This window comes from Cnephaeus nilssonii (genome assembly GCF_951640355.1).
Source record: "Cnephaeus nilssonii genome assembly, chromosome: 11".
Lineage (NCBI taxonomy): Eukaryota > Metazoa > Chordata > Mammalia > Chiroptera > Vespertilionidae > Cnephaeus > Cnephaeus nilssonii.
The window spans coordinates 29270739-29289828 of NC_137082.1; the positions used below are offsets into that span (position 1 = coordinate 29270739).

The following is a 19090-nucleotide window of genomic DNA, read 5'->3' on the forward strand; positions in this document are numbered from 1 at the left end:
CGGTTAATCTCTCCCCTTCCCCATCCACCCCCATCTTCCCTCTGAGACTTGTCAGTCTGTTCCATGTTTCTATGTCTCTGAATAGTTTATTTTGTTCATTAGATTCCACATATGAGTGAAATCATGTGATACTTGACTTGCTCTGACTGGCTTATTTATTTCACTTAGCATAATGCTCTCCAGGTCCCTCCATGCTGCCTCAAAGGTAAGGGATCCTCCTTTTTAATAGCTGCATAGTATTCCATGGTGTAAATGTACTACAGCTTTTTTATCCACTCATCTACTGCTGGGCACTTGGGCTGTTTGCAGACCTTAGCTATTATAAATTGCGCTGCTATGAATATAGAGGTGCATATATTCTTTCTAATTGGTGTTTTGGGTTTCTTAGGATATATTCCTAGAAGTGGGATCACTGGGTCAAACATTCCCAGGCAGTTCCATATTTAATTTTTTGAGGAAACTTCTCCTGGACCATTGCTTTATAGCTACCTAGTGATAACTGCCACAGTTCTGGCAGGGCTTACCTCAGTGGAGCAATTTGTCCTGGCAGGGTTTCAATGGAGCAATTTTGGGGAACATTTTATTCTACCTGTTTCATTATCACCGGAAATAATGTTGTACCACTTATCTACAGGGCAGGGCAAGTATCTAATTACTGAGCATCAGCTTTTCTTATTATCCTGCAAATGACCTTCCTCCTCTCTGAAGCCCCAAGGTCCCTTACCTCATCCTGAGGTCATAATGTCATATCTACTTTATTTTCCCATTCTCTCTCTAAAGAAATTTAATTATTAGACCAGTCAGAAGAACTTAGAAGAGTAGAGAAAGATTTCTTCCTTGCCCACAGCTTCCACTGTCCAGAGGAAACAGCTGAGTCTATTTTTCTGGAGCAGGCTTTCAATGGTCTGGGATGGGCTTAAAGATGCCTCAGAGACTGTGCTTTATTCCACCTTTTCAAGGAATTTCTTTTAAAAATATTTTTTATTGATTTCAGAGAGAAAGGGAGAGGGAGAGAGAGCTAGAAACATCATTGATGAGAGAGAATCATTGATTGGCTGCCTCCTGCACACCCCACACTGGGGATCAAGCCTACAACTCAGACATATGCCCTGACTGGGAATCGAACCCTGACCTCCTGATTCATAGGCTGATGCTCAACCACTGAGCCATGCCCACTGGGCTTCAAGGAATTTCTGATTTTTTCCTGTTTTACAGGTACACGTCATTCCCAGTGGCATGGGAGTTTGATTCCCTTCCTTTCCACCAGGGAACATGGTACCCAACTGAGACCAGGTCTTCTACCAGCAATGAGAATAGGAGAAAAACAAGCCGTGGGTGTGTCTGTTGGCATGGTCTTGGGGCAAACAGAGCAAACACACAGCTGCTGGCATGAGCCGAGTTTGCCAGAGGTCTGCTCTTCAACAGAGCAGTGCCTGAGCTTTAGGTTGGGGAAACTGAAACTTGTCATGATGCCATATCTGTGTGTCTTCTCCATCACTTGCCCAGCATGTAGTGTCACCAGTGTGTTATCACTGCCTGCATGTGGGCACATGGACCCTCCTGTTAGCATTTCAGCTGATACCCTGGCAAACCCTGGAATGTGCCATGCAGCAACACCTGGGCATCTTCGGGCGTCTCTGTCCAACCATACACAACACATGAAGAAAAATTGTCGGGTGGGGATTCAAGATGTGACCAAACTGCAGGTCTGACGTAGGGCCAGGGGTCCCTGACCCAATGAGCCACTGCTCCAGGTCAGTCACTTGTTATCAGAAAGCTTGAGGTAGTGTGGGCAGCTCTAGACAATTAGTGGCCACTACCTGGGACACACCTCACTAGGACCAGAGGGCTGGGTGTCTAAATGTTGCCGGGCACATCCTAAGCAAGATGGGGTGCAAGGGGCTCCAGGGAGATGCTGTTCAGGGGCATCATGGGGTTCTTTAACCAAGTGTGCTTGATGCCTGCTCCTTTGGATCTTTATGACCTCAGAGGGCATTCTCACTGGCAAATACTCGCTTGTGTAATTTTGCTAAAGATTTAGTAAAGAAACAACAAACTTTATACCTCGTCTTGCCATTTGGGAGTATGGAGTCATGCAAACATACCACTCTGTGAGCAGGAAGCTTGCACACACACTGCCTGCTTTCCAGGGTTCTCATCCAGATGTTTTGGGCCGAGGACCAAATTTAGAATGGGAATTGCTCATAGTTTTAGGATTTTCAAATGGTCCGTGGTCAGAAATCACTTGGGAAACATTAGGTGTGTCATCTCCAAAGGGGAGAAGATGCTCAAGTAGCACTTGTAGAAAAGTCAGCTTCTCATGCTTAAATGACATAGAAACTCTTACAAGTTAACGCCATACACTGCAGGTGGCAATGGGAATTGCTCTGCCCATGTGAACATTATCTAGTCACGTGGAGAAAAATTTAAATCACTCACAGTTTTGTTCCAGAAATTCTGCCTGTACAAATCTATTCCACAGAAATAAAAGTAACAGATTGCGAAGTCGTACGTATAAAGATGTTTATTGTTTGCAGTGGTGAAAAACTGGAAACAACCTGAAGGTCCATCAACAAGGAAATGATTAAGTTAACCAGGGTCCATCTGTACTGTGGAATATTACACAGCAATGTAAAAGGATGAGTTGGCTAACTAGCTAGCTGTTGAACTGGAGAGAGGTTCTTGAAGCAGGGTGAAGTTACAGAGGCAAATTGCAGAGAAAGAAATGTGATCTGTATGATTATAGTACTTTTAAAAGACTTAATCAAACAAAAAAACTCTTTCATATATCTGAGCACCAAGAAAGTGCAGGCGTCATCTCAGGCAGAAAGGAGGGGGATTAGGGAAAGTAGAGGGGGAGGCAAGACCAAAAAATCTTAGGAAAAAAAAGTTGAGGGAAAATTTAGTATATAAATGCTGACTTATATTATTATTGAAAATATGTATATGCAAATGAATAAAGGCTAGGAGGTTATAGAAAAAAAAGAAAAACACTGACTTAATCAGATGCTAGGATTGTGTTTTGTTTGAATTTCTGTTGTAATTTTAATGTCACAATAAATGTTTTTTAAAGTCAACACTAAGAAGGAACAAGAAAGCAATGGTTGGTGAAATTATTCTCATTTAAAAGGACTCTCAAGAATAATTCAGAAGCTTTTCACAGTGTCTAGTACATAGTAGGCACTCGGCAGTCCTTTGCTAAAATGAAGAACCAGGCTCACATAGCCTTGGCTTGACCTCATAATTCATAAACATGAGCAAGGATGTTCAAGCACATACAGTTTTGATTAAAAGCTCCATAAATAAAGATTGCATCTGAATCACCATGTACAAATTCATTTCACGCCCCGCTTAAATCTGAGTTCTGGGACTATTAAAGAAATGAGAAATGACAGCAATTTTAGAAAATGTGCTACATAAGGGCTAACTGTTTTCATATCAGAAATGAAGTCATTTTGCTTCTGTGGCTGTGTGTGCCCTTGTAATTAAACTCAGGAGAGCCTGGACCTGAAATTTCAACATCAGCTTATAAGTAATTGTTCTTTCTGTCTGGATTGTTATTGTTATTATTTAGAAAATAAAACTTTTGTGGTCAGTACTTCACTGTGAAAGGATTCAAGAGGACACGGGAAGCGGGTGGTGAGCGAGGTGCTGGCGGTATGAGAACCAAATCCACCTTGGAGGGCCTCTGCCGTTTCAGTGCAGGGTGGGCATCTCCCCGGGGCAGGCTGCTCCCCTGGAATGCCCCGCCCCCACGTCCTCCACCCCGTTTCTATGTTAAAAGCTTTCGAATGTATCTTTGAGAAGAACATAGATAACAGTGGGGGCTCAGAACAAGAGGTACCCTTATCAACATTCATGTCCTAAAAGACTGCATATAAACTGTCTGATAATGCACTGTTTTTTTCTCTTACAGACTCTCTTTATAGGAGAGTTGATAATATTCAGCAGCTGTTATCTCCAAATATGGTTCAACAACTCCCATGGGTCTCTGAGAGTATCCCAGAGGGCCTCTTAGAGCATTCGATTCATTATTTTTATTGAAGCTGTATTCATATTTTAAAATATATACTTTAAGCTAAAATTAACAAATAATATTTTATAATATATATATTTTAACTAATAAACAGATAAGAAGTGGTGGATCTATTCTTGCTTATGGCATGGGTTAATTATTTTTTAATTTTATTTTTCAATGACAGTTTACATCCAATATTATTTTGTATGAATTTCAGGTGTATAGTATAGTGGTTAGAGTCTAACCGTTAGACAATCATATACTTGACCAAGTGGTCCCCCCGATTTTTCAAGTGCCCACCTGGCACTGTGAAAGTTATTGCAATATTATTGACTATATTCCCTATGCTGTACAGCATGGATGAATTCTTTATTAGGTCTCCCTAAAGTTTCTTTTTAACCTTTTTGGCTAGGAGGAATTATTTTTTCGTAGCGATAAGTGGTTCACAAAAATGATGGCCTGTCCCCAAAGTGGTGGTGAAAATACTGCTAGAGATTGTGTGGAGTCCCTGGGTAAAGGAAGGATACTTAAAGACGCTCCTACACACGTCCCTAAAACCATGCACAGAGAGTCAGGAGGGTATTAGAAAGCAAGTATGTTACTTAAAAAATATTTTCTTAAATACATGGACTGTTTCAGAGATGGGAACAGCAAACATTGTTCCTTCTTGTGGGGAAAAAATCTTCATGTGACAGACAGATCCTGCCGTGGCTCTAGTCTGCTCTGGGAATCAGCCTGGCAATATTTCCTTACAAGATCATCTCTGGGCTTTTGTCTAGTTTTATTCCTATTTTAGTTTAATCCCTTTGTTACATTTTAGTATCATGAGAAGAATTAAATGAGACCTCCATGTAAGAAAGGTATCAAACCACATGACCATCAGCTCAGGTCTTCTCATATTTCTAAACCTGGAATCTCCAGTTTAATCAGAGATACATTTGGATGCGGCCTTGAGGGCCATCAGGGATCACAGGACAGCCCCGGGAGTGCCCAGAGCCCAGAGCCCAGTGGGCAGTCAGACAGGCCAGGGTTGAAGTCTGGTTCTACCACTTTCTGGCTACTTCACCTCTCAAAGCCTCAGTTTCCTCTCTGCTATGGGGATAACACTACCTCTGAGAATTGTTGGGAAGTATTGCGAAGTGCTTGGCACAGTCCCTGATGCGTTTTTTTTTTTTTTTTTACCAGTTCACCAAACACTTATTGTGTAATACGGTGTGCCAGGCACTGCGCCAGGAGCTGAGGATGCAGCGATGAGCGCGCGCCCTCGGACAGCCTGCAGGGGACTGAGACGCGAACACTCAAATGCAAGCAGACACCCGGGTGGACGCTGGGGAGAGCTATGGGAGCGCTGAGGAATCACTGCTCTTTGGTACCTTCAGATCATGGGGTGGAGACCGGGGGGGCAGAGGATCGGGGTAACTCTGTGGTTTGCTCGCCCGCTTAGCTCATCTCTGCGGCTGCCCGCCTGCCTGCAGGCTTATTTCACAACGAACCAAATGGCAACCAGCAGGCAGAGCATCGCGGGCTGGTCCACGGTGACCCAGAGACCCGCTCCGTTTTCCAACCAGAAATCGCAGTGCTTGACGGAGCAGAGCTCCCGGACCAGCCGCCACAGGATCCGCCGGTGCAGCCTGTTGTCCGGTCTCTCCTGCGACAGCTCCTCCTGGTTGGCGGCCTGGGTGGCGTTGATGCAGCCGCTGACGAACTTCTCCTTGGTCACGTTGGCCTCGGAGCAGCCGTTGTAGTGGATCTCGTCGGGGAACTGCCAGTAGTTGGCCTCGTAGTACCGGTTGGCCTCGGTGCCGAAGTCGATATCCAGCTTGCGGCCGTGCTTGACGAAGGCCCCCGGGCGCAGCTGCATCTCCACCCTCTGGGCCTCGGTGACCTGGGAGCTACTGGGCGGGGCCTTGCGGTTCCACTTGATCCGGTGCTTTATGCCTCTCGCCTGCACGGCGGCGAGCTGGCTGAAGAGCAGGGCGCAGGCCAGGGCCAGGCAGCATCCCCCCAGCTGCTTCCCCATCGCGTCAGACTCTGCAACGGCAAAGGATAGGCAGTCACTTCTCCCGCGCGGTCCCCGGCTCCCCTGGCCCCTCCCGCGTGGAGACTCTGAACAAGGGGCGACCTCCTTGCCCCATTTACATAATTGTTTTCCCACGCTTGGGCCGCGCAGGGTTAGGCCCATCCCAAGTTTTTTTGCTTTGGCCGGGAACCCTGGCTTTCCCAGACAAGATAAGAAGCGGCAACTGGCAATTACACAGCCTTTGAATGAGCATGGGAAAGTGAGTGAGTGCTGACTGAATACATACGGGTGTTCTCTGGCGCTCCCAAGTTTTTCAAATCAAGGGGTCCCTGGGAGGCAGACAGTGGAAGAGCGGGAATCAGAGGCTTCTGGGCACAGACTGTATTTTTTTTTTTTTAAAAAAAAACACTAAACTTTGTTAACCAATGTTAACACATAAAATGAATCTATACACTGCCAATCAGAGCAGCTTACATAATGAATAGGCTGTGTTTTTATTGTTGTTGTTATTTTATGGCTGACACTATTATATAGGCTGTGTTTTTTATCTTCCCTCTTTATTCTGTATTGCTCTGAGCTGGCACTGGCTTGGGCACTTTCTGCCATCTATTCTAAGAAAGTCACTGGCTGCTGATCCCGAAGGCCTTTAAGGTAGGGAGAGAGAGAGAGAGAGAGAGAGAGAGAGAGAGAGAGAGAGAGAGAGAGAGAGAGGAGATGAGTGTGGGGAGGGAGAGATGGGATGTGCGGGGGTCCCTGCCTCTCCCTGTGTCCAGGAGTAATCCTTTCATGTTTCGTCTCTAGGGACAGGGTGACCCCATCTGACTCTCCCAGCTAGCTTCTTTCACACCTACTATGTGTCAGCCTCTGACACTGCCTACCTAACTTTCCCCATGGGAAAGGTATAACATTATCCCCATGATATAAAAGTTGTTCCGGGAACTAGAGAAATTGGGTAATTTGCCAAGGCCGCACAGGTTTGAACGCAGCTCTGTCTGACACTGTTCCCACCATGCCCACTGCCCTTCTGGGCTGCCCGAGGGGCTGGTGCTCAGATTTTGTGCTTTTGACTAACTGGGCATGAAGAGCAGTCCAATGGGCCCTAAGCTGAGCAAAGAGCTTGGGAGGCATTTCAGAGGAAATGGGATGATGGAGAGGAGAGGAGAGGAGGGCCAGGGGAGCGCTGAGGTGACCCTAGGGCATCTGGAGGGCTGCTGATGACATCATGGAATGCCCCTCCCTTCCAGCCCCACAATCCGGGAGTCTGTGGCATCCAGCTCCTGAAACTACAATAGTTATTGTGGAAATCCACCTCCCAAGGTCAACCATTCGGGGCATTCCAGCACCTGGACCTTTGTCCGTGGGGAGCAGGGGCACGGGAAGTTACTACAGCGGAGCGTGCTTAGGCTGTCTCCTAGATAAGGCTTCTTGTAAGTTCGTGAGTGCCAGAGCTCGAGGAGGTTGGAAAGTTACCTTGCTTAGCTCCTAACACAGCCTCCACCATCCCCTTGCAGTATTCCTAACAGTGGTTAGTACACCTCTGTTAAAACATTCAAATCTAGTGAGACACTGATCCTTATGTAGAAAAACAGGGAAAATCAATCCAAGTGTTTTTCTAGCCTCTTCAGGGGCAAAGAGGCCTCTGCTAACATTTCTTAAAGTGCAGACATCACCTGGCTTCTGCCCCAGGGTGGGCATGAATGTGCCCGCAGCAGCCTATGCACCTGGCTCAGCACCCCACACAGTGAGTTCAGAGCAGCTTTCTCCAAAGAGTTTCAAGCAAACACCAATTAACCTCCGAAATAGGGGCCACACCCCATGTCATAGCCCTGACTCCTTGGGAAGAGAAATCTTAAATAAGAATAATAACATCAATTACAGGCACATTAAATTAAATAAAAGCATAGAGTTCTTGAGAAAGAAATTAGTCTTTCTAGGCAAGGGCTTAAAAGCAAGAGAAAATCCCAACCAGCCAACCCTACAATAGCATTTTATTATAGCACCGAAACATAGACATGCAGCACCTGATGACTAACCATTCTCACAAGTGTCCCCTGACTTGCGACCCATCCCTCCCAGGAGATGGAAGTCAAGTTACCATTGCGTGGTTTGCAGTCTGATTAGAAATGAGCAACCCTGACCACAGAAATGGAATCATGCACAAACTCTGCCTCCCCACCTACCTTGGACTCTCCCTGGGAACGTGCCTCTGGAGCGATGGCCACACTGTCCTGGAGCACACCCTCTTGGCAGCCAGGCCTTCCCAGCTAAGTAGGAGCTGGAGAGGGAGTGGCATTTTGCTTCTCTCCAAATATGGCAGCCTCCCCTCCCTGCAGGACCAATCGGGAGTCCCGGGAGCTCCTTTGTCTTGAGAAGGATGGAGCTTCTCATCACTTTCTACTAATACGCATCACAGGAAGATCTTGATGAAGTTCAGCAAAACTTGAGAGTTGCCTTTTATTGTATTTATTTACTTACTATTGCCAGTTTATTATAAAGGATACAGATTAACAGCCAGGTGAAGAGGTGTAGAGGGCAAGGGCTGGAAACATTCCAAATACAGGTGCCCCAAAGAGTTTGGGGCGCACCACCCTCCCAGAATGTGGATGAGTTCACCAACCTGGAGGTTCTCCGAACCCCGCTGTGCCAGGAAACCGGGGACAAAACTCAAGTATTATAACAAAAGCTGCTCCTTCCTATCACCCCTGCCACTCAGGAAGTTACAAGGTTGTAGAAGCTTTGTGCCAGGAACTGAGGACAAAGATCAAACATATAGTTCTCATTACATGAGAACGTCACAGCTGGACAGATGGGTGGATGCGTCTGTCCAGTTGAGGCTATTTTTAAGACTGGTATTTTTAGAGGTGCCCTTTAGAATGGAAATGAAAAGTGTCAGAAGGAAACTGCTTTCCCATCAATATCTACAACTGAGGGTGGCTTAAACAGGCCTTGCTGGATATGCATACTGTCCTGCACCTCTAGACCAGCCAGAGCAAAGGGGCGCCCTTTGTGGGAAGGGGCAGGTCAGGAAGAGGGCGAGTGTTCAGCTAGAACCCACCGGGAGTGAGGGGCCGGGCTTCCGTTGGGTAGCGGGTAAAACAGGACTAATGGTGGGTGGCAGGCCAAATCAGAGGACTTGCCTGCACTGTGGGCTGCTGGGGTCACGTGGGAAAGCTTGAGCCACTGAATTAGTCCAAATGTCAACGAGTTGAAGAGCTGTGACAACCCAGGGACAGAGAGAGATAGGTGGCGATGAAACAAACACAGTGTAAAGATGGTGGGGCTGAGAGCGGGTTTCTTCAGAGTGTCTCTGTCTCTACATGAGGCCCAGTGTAGCCGGGAGGGGAGCTAGGGAATCAGTCACTCCTTGCATAAGGGACGGTGCATAGATAGCTATTACCACCCCTTATACAAAGGGTCTTGTTCAGGTGTCCCTGCTATGGTCATTATCGCAACTTGAAATAAAAAGTGAATTGTGGATGCGTGCATGGAGTGAGATGTGCCTGTAAATAAAAGATGACGGTCAGCCCGAACATGACTCCATCTATGTTCTCTAGATTCACTTCAAAACCCTTTTGTGAACCAAATTAAGCGATTAATTCTAAATCGACCAGCAGATGGCGCTAGAAGAGTTTACAAAGACTTTTCACCCTGGAGGTAGGAAAGCCCCCAGCTAACGCTGCCCTTGTAGAAGCTTCTGTGCTCCAGTTGGATTTGGGGCCTCCAGTTGGACCTTCGTTTCTCCTCTGCCTTTTCTTTTTAAGTTTTATTTCATTTTCCTCTTCAAGAAAACACACCAATTTCCTGTTTTTATCTAGAGTCAGATAGTTGGTCTTGTGAACACAAACACAGTAGTGCAAACTTAGAATAATCTATTTGCAAAATGCAGAAGAAAAAGAAAAAAGATCTCAACATTTCACTATCCAGAGACAAGTGTCAGTACAATTTTGTTCATTGTGTAGATGTTTAGGGTTATAATTAGGGTTTGGGATGTTCAGAGCTGGAAAGAACTCAGAATCCTCTCGTCCAGCTTTCACGCTGTGTGAGGTCATGGGACCCAGATAGGCCCAAGGCCACCCAGCCAGGCAGGCTGTCCCTGCAGGCCCACTGCCCTGCTCTAAACTGTGTGTGCTGTTCACCCTGTCTGTCCCCATCTGGAACCATCACCTCCCGGCTGCCTCCATCCCTTCCTTTCCATCCCTTTCTGAGCAGGACTTTGCCCAGAGCACAGTGGGAGGTTGGTTTAGAGCTGATGAGGCTGCAGATTCTTCTTGTGGGGGAACAAAGAGCTGTTTTCGGAGGCACAGAGGAGTGAGGAAGACAGAAAATGTTCAGAAGAAGGGAGGAGCTCTGGGAGCTGCAAACGAGGCAAGAAAACTATTAAGCAGATGCAGAGAGTACAGAACTGCTCCAATCCGCCCTGCAAAGAAGAACAAACAGCCAAGGAATTAGTGGGAGAACATTAGTCTCTTTAAATGAGCTGAGCGGCCAGGGCCCACTGAATTGTGTCTTCTGGCACCAACGATTATATTAGGAATATATAATTTATTTATCTTGGTTAATACTTGCCCGAGGATATATTTACCATTGAGATTTAGAGAGAGTGGAAGTGAGGGGAAGAGACAGAGAGAGAAACATCCATGTGAGAGAGAGACATTGATTGGTTGCCTCCCACATGCATCCTGACTGGGGCCGGGGGTTGAGCCTGCAACTGAGGTACGTGGCCTTGATTGGAATCGAACCCATGGCCGTTCAGTCTGTGGGTCGACCGTCTAACCACTGAGCAAACCAGCTAGGGCTAAGAATATAACTTAATCTTGATCATGTTTATGAAAACAGGAAGAATGGGATTGATTCCACAGGGCTGGGTGCTCTATGATGCAAAGGACTATAATATATTTTGCACAAATGGAGAAACAATAGGAAATTATGTGGATTAACCAAAAAAGCAACAGGGAGAGGCTAAGTTCTAGAATGCACGAGAGGTTAAGTTCTAGAATCCCCTCCACAGAGCTCAGACCTTTGGAGAACATTTATAAATAAAATAAATATAGTGATTGTTAATACACAATGTCAAACTGTACCCAGAAGGGTTAGTGTGTGGGAAGATCACCCACCATATCTTGTTTTTTTTGAAGATTTATCAAGAGTCTGTTATGTGCTTGGGACCATGTTGTGCCAAAGAAGGCAGAGCATAGAGACAGATAAGGCAACTAATGGAGCTCCTGGTCTAACGATAGAGAAATAATTGAAATGGGTTTTGGAAAATAATACTTATTAGAAAGCTGTGTAGCTGTCCAAAGAGCCATACTTAATGTTTTTTTTCTCACAGAAAGCTACACATATCCTAACTGTACAGCATTATGTATTTTTACAAACTGAACACACCCATGTAACCTACACCCAGATTAAGAAACCAAACATGACAGTATCCCCAAAGGCTCCGTATGTCCCTGTTGGGTCATTGTCCCCTCCCCTATACTGTCCTGACTCCTCCCACCATAGGTTAGTTTCGCCTGTTTTTGTACTTCATATAAGTGGAGTTATTTAGAAAGTAATCTTTTGCGTCTGTCTTGCTCAAATGACATCTGTGAGATACCCCCACATTGTGTGTAGTTGTAGATTGTTCATTCGTTGTGAGACTACTAACATCTCCGTCACCCTGTTGGTGGGCCTTAGGGTGGTTTCTGGCACAAACAGTGCTGCTGTGAACATTCTTGCACGTGCCCTTCGGTGGATGTATGACCGCCTTTCTGTTGGATGTGCTCTCTGAGAGGTAGCCTTGCTGGGTCATAGAATATGGGCCACGTTCAGCTTTCATAGTCTGAGAAGATTGATTATTGCTTTGTGAAAATCTCAAATGCCATCCAGCATGCCCACACTTCTTTTTGGGTCCCACAGCATTTGACACATACTGTTCACACACCCAACTGAGCTCACAGAAGCTGAAGGACTGTGTTTCTTTTGCACCTGTTTGCCCATCACCTCACCCAGTGCCGAGAATCATCAAGACAGGCCCCAGTCAGTGTGGAAAGTGGTGAACAAGTCCCAGAGCCAACCGAACTAGAAATTGCCGGGTGAGGTCACTTCTTGATATTGATGGCTGCAGGAATGAGATCTGGCAGCTGATGGGAAAGGGGGACCCAACATTTTACATAAATGCTTTTATTGAAATACTAGAGGCCTGGTGCATGAATTCGTGCCCGGGTGGGGTCTCTTGACCTGGCCAACGATTGGGGCCAACTGAGGGGTCTGGCCTGCTGTATGGAGGAACTGAGGGAGGTTGGCCTGAGCAGCAAGCTAACCAATGACCAATTCTGCGAGGAATCGGGCTCCCTCCTCCCTCCTGTCTGAGTCCGGGGTGTGGGTGAACCAGATTTGGAGCTGGTAGGGCCCCAGAAACAAGTTCTGGGTCAGTGCAAGTCATAGCTACCAGCCGGTTGTCTGGTTGTTCTGGTCATTCAATCATAATGGTCACTTAGGCTTTTATATATATAGATAACTAACATGCACAAAAAAGTCCACTTTTACATGCACAATTCAATACGTTTTCACAAACTGAACAACCTTATGTAACCAGCAGAATATTCAAACCCTCATGCCTGATTCCCACCCACCTGAAGAATACCTACTGTTCTGACTTCTAATGCCAGTCCAGTTTCACCTGCTTTTGTATTTTATACAAACAGAATTATGCAATATGCGCTCTTTTGTGGCTGGCTTCTTTTGTTCACCATTATGTTTGTGAGATTCATCAATATTGTTGCCTGGAGATGCTCTTTTTTCAGTTCTCATTCCTGTACAAAGAGACCACATTTATGTATCGATTCATCACTTGATGAACCTTTGGGTTGTTTCCCATTTGAGGCTGTTATGAATGTAGTTGCTATGTAAATTCTTATGTACAACTCTTTGTGAATGTAAGCTCTCATTTCTGTTGGGCAAATCCTCAGGAGTGGAATTGCTGGTTCAGTGGATAGGTGACTGTTTAGCTATAGTAGAAATTGCTAAACAGTTCCCCATAGTTGTTCAACCAACTTAGATTCAGCTGAGTGAGAGGATGCCAGTGCTCCCCATGCACCTACTGTGTGCTGGCCCCTTTGTGTTGAAGACTTCTTTTTTTTTCTTTCACGATTTTCTTTTCTTTTCTTTTTTTTGAATAAATCTTTATTGTTCAGATTATTACAGTTGTTCCTCTTTTTCCCCCCCCATAGCTCACCTCCACCCGGTTCCCACCCCACCCCATGCCCTTACCCCCCTCATTGTCCTAGTCCATAGGTGTAAGATTTTTGTCCAATCTCTTCCTGCACCCCCCAAACCCCTTTTCTCCCAAGAATTGTCAGTCCACTCCCTTTCTATGCCCCTGATTCTATTATATTCACCAGTTTATTCTGTTCTTCAGATTTTTTATTGACTTGGTTTTTAGATTTACTTGTTGATAGATACATATTTGTTGTCACTTTGTTGTTCATAATTTTTATCTTTACCTTTTTCTTCCTCTTCTTAGAGAGTACCCTTCAGCATTTCATATAATACTGGTTTGGTGGTGATGAACTACTTTAGTTTTTTCTTGTCTGTGAAGCTCTTTATCTGACCTTCAATTCTGAATGATAGTTTTGCTGGGTAGAGTAATCTTGGTTGTAGGTTCTTGCTGTTCATCACTTTGTATATTTCTTGCCACTCCCTTCTGGCCTGCATAGTTTCTGTTGAGAAATCAGCTGACAGTCGTATGGGTATTCCCTTGTAGGTAACTAACTGTTTTTTTCTTGCTGCTTTCAAGATTCTCTCTTTGTCTTTTGCCCTTGGCATTTTAATTATGATGTGTCTTGGTGTGGTCCACTTTAGATTCCTCTTGTTTGGGGGTCTATGCACTTCCTGGACTTGTAAGTCTATTTCTTTCACCAGGTAGGGAAAGTTTTCTGTCATTATTTCTTCAATAGGTTTTCAATATCTTGCTCTCTCTCTTTTTCTGGCACCCCCATAATTCGGATGTTGGTACGCTTGAAGTTGTCCCAGAGGCTCCTTATACTATCTTCATATTTTTGGATTCCTTTTTCTTTTTGCTTTTCCAGTTGGGTGTTTTTTGCTTCCTCATATTTCAAATCTTTGACTTGATTCTTGAGATTCTCTAGTCTGCTGTTGGATCTCTGTATATTATTCTTTATTTCAGTCAGTGTATGCTTAATTTCTGATTGGTCCTTCTTCATATCTTTGAGGGTCTCACTAAATTTCTCAGAGGTTTCTAGAAGATTCTTGAGTAACCTTATAACCGTGGTTTTGAACTTTAAATCCAGTATTTTGCTTTCATCCATTTCTTTCATTTGTGACTTGTTTCTTTGTCTCCACATTTTGGCTGCTTCCCTGTGTTTGTTTGTATGTACTGAGTAGCTGCTAAGTCTCCTTGAGTTGTGTGGTTGGTGTCCTCTAGGGCCCAGTGGCTCAGCCTCCCCAGACACCTCAGGTGGACACTCTTGGTGTACCCCTTTGTGGGCTGTTTGCACTGTCTTGTTATAGTTAACCCTTGATTGCTGTTGGTATCACTGGGAGGAATTGACCTCCAGGCCAATTGGCTGTGGTGACCAGCTGTGTCTTCACTGGAAGATCTGTTGTGCAGGAGACACCCTTATGGGGCAGGACTTGCTTCAGTGGGGCTTTGGTGCTCACTGAGTCTGCCCCTTGAGTGTATCTCTTACAGATGTGAAGATTTGTAATCCGGTATGGTCTCACTCTGAGCACTGGGTACACTGGCTCTTGGATCTCCAAGGAGGTGCAAGGTCAGGCACAGTCTGGGGCCACCCAGCAGGAGCTACAGAGACATCTCCAGATTCCTCCTCTTTGTATGGGGTTTGGAAGTGCCTAGATGAGGCGCAGCTGTGAAGCAAGGCCGCTGCTGCTGCCAGGCCGTGGGCCTTCTTTTGGAATTGCTCAAGCTCTCTGACCCAGCTGCAGTTTATTTTAGGCAAAAGGACAGGCCATTCATATGCAAAAGCTGCTGCTCACAGCTTGGGTGGGGTTGTAAATTGGATGGGGCGGGGTCTCTGGGAATCACCAGGACAGAGCAAACAGCGATGGCTGCCCTGAACTGTTGAAGTCCCCGGTTCTCCATGTTCCCACCCTTGTGCAGGAACAATGATCGCTGCAAACACCTCTAAGAGTAAGCCGCCCTTGCGTTCCTGTCCCGATGCCAGACAGTCCAGTTTCTCCCCATATGTGCCTGGGTCCCCCAGTGTCTTGCCTGGAACTGGAGTTCAGAGCAAGCGGGAGCTTGTATCTCCCTCTGGGTTTAAAGAGCAGCACAGCCAGGTGCCAGCACTTTCCGCGCCTCTGCACCTCTTACCGGTCTCAATGAGTTTTCTTCACCTCTCCAGTTGTGGGAGTTCCTCTCAGCCAGCTTTCCTGCAGTTCTGGGTGGTAGTTGTCCTGCCATTTAGTTGTGTTTCTGATGTGGTTGTGAGAGGCAGCAAGTATAGGTGATTACCTATGCCGCCATCTTGGTTTCTCCAAGTGTCAAAACTTCTTTTAATTAAAAAAAAATTATCACCAAGGTTATGTTTATTGATTACTTGATTGATTGAGAGAGAGAGAGAGAGAGAGAGAGAGAGAGAGAGATTGATGTGAGAGAGAAACATCGATGGGTTGCCTCTGGTATGGGCTCTGACTGGAATCCTGGAATCAAACCTGAAACCTTCTTGGTGTATGGGATGATGCTCCAACCAACTGAGTCACCCAGCCAGGGCAAGACTTGTTTTAATTTTTAAATAAACAATGACAATGATTTGCTAAGTTATAATAAAGCTAAGAACAAATGATAAAGATTAGGGGCGATTAGGCCTAACTTTGTCCCCCTAATTGCAGGGATTCTTAACCTGGAAGGGGGCTATCCATGGATACAATTTGGGAGGTACATGAACTTGGATAGGAAAAAAAAAAAATCACATCTTTATTTCCACCAACCTCCACCTGAAATATAGCCCTTGCTCCATGAAGAGTGCCTGCGGCATTAGCTGTGCCTGCAGCATTAGCTGTGCCTGTGAGCATCACCCACTAGGATCACAGATGTTTTTGTCACGTTTCGGGCAAGTGGCCAGCAGTCCCAGTTTGCCAAGGAATGAGGGGGCTTCCAGAACACGGGATTTTTAGTGCTAAGATGGGAACGTAGGGGGCAAACCAGGACAAGTTGGACATCCCTATCCCAGGTGAAATCCCTTACACTAATTATTATGCAAATATGGTAGTAGGTCCACCAGATCTTAGTGCGTTTAAAAATATTTAATCGGTGTAAAGCTGTTTTGATAACTGTATTTTAGCATTTGTTTTCCTGTGTAACCGCTATTTATTTCATGTACTTAAAAACATTATTCTGAGCCCTGGGCGATGTCTGCGGGGCGAGCCAGCGAGAGGAGGGGGCGGCGGCGCGCCTGCAGCCTGAGCCTCGGGTGGCGGGGGAGCCAGTACGCTAGCGCGGCGGCCTCCTCCGCCACCCGCCACCCGGAGCGGACCGGCAGGACCGGGAGCGGACCGGCAAGCGGGGTGGGGCGCGAGGCGAGGCCCAGCCACGAGCGGGCGACAAGGGGACCTGGAGCAGCAGCTGCAGCGGGCGCGGCTGGCCAAGCAGGCGGAGTGCTACCACCCGGCCTCCTCCATGAAGGCAGTGACTGAGCTCCATGAACCTCTCTCCAGGAAGATGGAAACCTTCTCTCCGTGGCCTACAACAATGTGGTTGGCGCCAGGCGATCTTCCTGGAGGGTCGTCAGCAGCATTGAGCTGAAAACCATGGCCGATGGGAATGGAAAGAAGGTGGAGAAAGGTATCGCTTCCTGGGAGAGGACTGAGAAGGAGCGGGGAACGGTGTGCAATGAGGACAAGCTCCTCCTCAAGAACTGCAATGATTTCCAGGTATTTTACCTGAAAACGAGAGGCCATCACCGCCGCTACTTGGCAGAGGTAGCTTCTGGGGAGAAGAAAAACATGTAGTCGAAGCTTCTGAGGCGGCCTACAAGGAAGTTGTTGAAATCAGCAAAGAGCACGGGCAGCCGATGCACCCAATGGGACTGGCCTGGTCTTCATCTTCTTCATGTTACAAGATCCAGCATGCACCGGAGCGGGCCTGCCCCTTAGCCAAACAGGCCTTCCAGGATGCCATAGCTGAGCTGGACACACTAAACGAGGATTCCTATAGGGACTCTATGCTCATCATGCAGTTGCGAGACAACCCCACCCTGTGAGGGACCGGCTTACCGGATGAAGCAGCCCGAGAAGGCAACTGAAGAGCCTTTGGGTCCCTGGCTCTTCCTTCACCCACCAGCGCCCATCATCACTGATTCTTCCTTGCCACAATCACTAGGTATCTAGTGCTAAACCCATCTGTATTGGCAGCACAGCTACTCAGATCTGCTCCCATCCCAGCTTCTCTGAGCTCCTGACCCCCAGTGGAAGTGACACACAGGTGTGAGATGACACACGGGGAGGGAGGATCAGGTATACACACCTGAGGGAAAACCAGATGGAAGGAGAACCAATGGAGGGAAAGCCAGAACGTCACATGTGTGATTCAGATGGGGCATCCAGTTCTCAAAGGACCCAGCAAGGTCTCTGAACAGGGCAAGCAGGTCAAGGTGAGTAAGACAGAGACGTAATATGGGCAGTTCGGATCCTAAGGCTCAAATGAAGGTCTCCATTTTTCAAGGCCTGGTATTCACACTCCCCAGTCTTGCCAAAGACTTAGCTCATAGCAGGCAAGGGTGTGTCCTTACCCGTCTGCATAACTTGGCTGTGAGATGGGGGAAGGAACAGCTGGGGCTACCTCTGCTGGGCAGACTGAGAAATTAGGAGAAATGCCTTCTTTGGGCAAGGGGTCAAGTTTCCACCAGGTGGGTGAGAGTTGTTGAACTCGTCTGTATGGTGAGTCATTTGTAACCTAGTAGAAACGGTAATCACTAGACTTGTCACTAAGCCATTTGCCAGGACATTCATTCATCCATTCACCCAAGATCCATAGCTTTTGTTGAAGAACCTGTGGTATTTAATGTGAGTAAAGGGGGCTGAATTTCTGCCACATATGGGTAACAGGTCTGTTCACCTCGTTAAAATTCCATCAGCTCTTGATACCAGCTGGTCGTCTAGTATAACATATCACAGAACAGGCTAGCAGGTTTTAAACCCAATGAGTCTGTGGCTACGCAGTATTGCTGTGGTCACCTTTTTAAAGGCCAAGAGTGTCACGTTACATTTTTCAGCTTTCATAGACCGTGTGGCCAGGAAAGCCTTTGGGCCAAGTGTTTACAGACACGGTTGACCTGAGGCTATTAGTGCTTCTGTACATTTTCCAGGAACACCCGTCACAAAAACAAGTGGGCAGAAATGTTCTTATAACAAATTACATCTCAAACAATACCTAAACCTCCCCCTACTCTCTCATCATTTCTATTATTAGGTAGGTAGTTCTACACTTAAAAAAAAAAAAAAGCTTCACTGAGATATAATTTACATGCCATGAGATTCACCATTTCTAAGTTTACAATTCAGTGATATTAGCGTATTCATAAAGTTGTTCATTGATTACAAAATATCTTTACCACACCGGAAAGAAACCCCATACCCATTAGCAGCTGATTGTTGTTCCCACACCTCTCTCCAACTTCTGGCAACCAGGAGTCTACTTTCTGTCTGGATTCACCTAATCTGGATATTTCATTTAAAGCGAGTCATACAATATTTACCTCGTTGTGTCTGGTTTATTTTATTCAGCATCACATTTGTAAAGTCTACCCGTGTTGTAGCATGGATCAGAATGTCATCCAGCCTCATTATGGTTGGATACTATTGTGTAGTCTACACTCTTCACCCCGAAGGACACATATGCTCTTCCATTTGATGTTGTGGTTTTATCACACACTAGGAGATACTGAATGACATTGCTTCTGTTGTTCAGTTATTCTTCATGTGATTATGCCAAAGGCAAGATGGTGGTTTTCCGTGGGCATTTTCTATAACTTGGATGAACAGAGCCAAACAGCCTGTACTGATTTATTCTATTCATTGAGTTCATTTCCTAG

General features: G+C 46.1%; 1 protein-coding gene and 1 pseudogene across 2 annotated transcripts; one reads left to right on the top strand and one right to left on the bottom strand.

Annotated features, from left to right (window-relative positions):
- Nucleotides 1-2509: 2509 nt before the first annotated feature.
- On the bottom strand, nucleotides 2510-8409 carry PRND (prion like protein doppel). Its single transcript, XM_079784190.1, has 2 exons — nucleotides 8219-8409; nucleotides 2510-6049 (listed from the first exon to the last, which is right to left on the bottom strand). The coding sequence occupies exon 2, from the start codon at nucleotides 6036-6038 to the stop codon at nucleotides 5496-5498; it is 543 nt and encodes a 180-aa protein (XP_079640316.1). The 5' UTR covers nucleotides 6039-6049; nucleotides 8219-8409; the 3' UTR covers nucleotides 2510-5495.
- A 7773-nt stretch (nucleotides 8410-16182) lies between these two features.
- On the top strand, nucleotides 16183-17260 carry LOC307107458 (14-3-3 protein eta-like; annotated as a pseudogene). Its single transcript has 2 exons — nucleotides 16183-16190; nucleotides 16530-17260. The product of its transcript is annotated as a 14-3-3 protein eta-like (transcript).
- Nucleotides 17261-19090: the final 1830 nt, after the last annotated feature.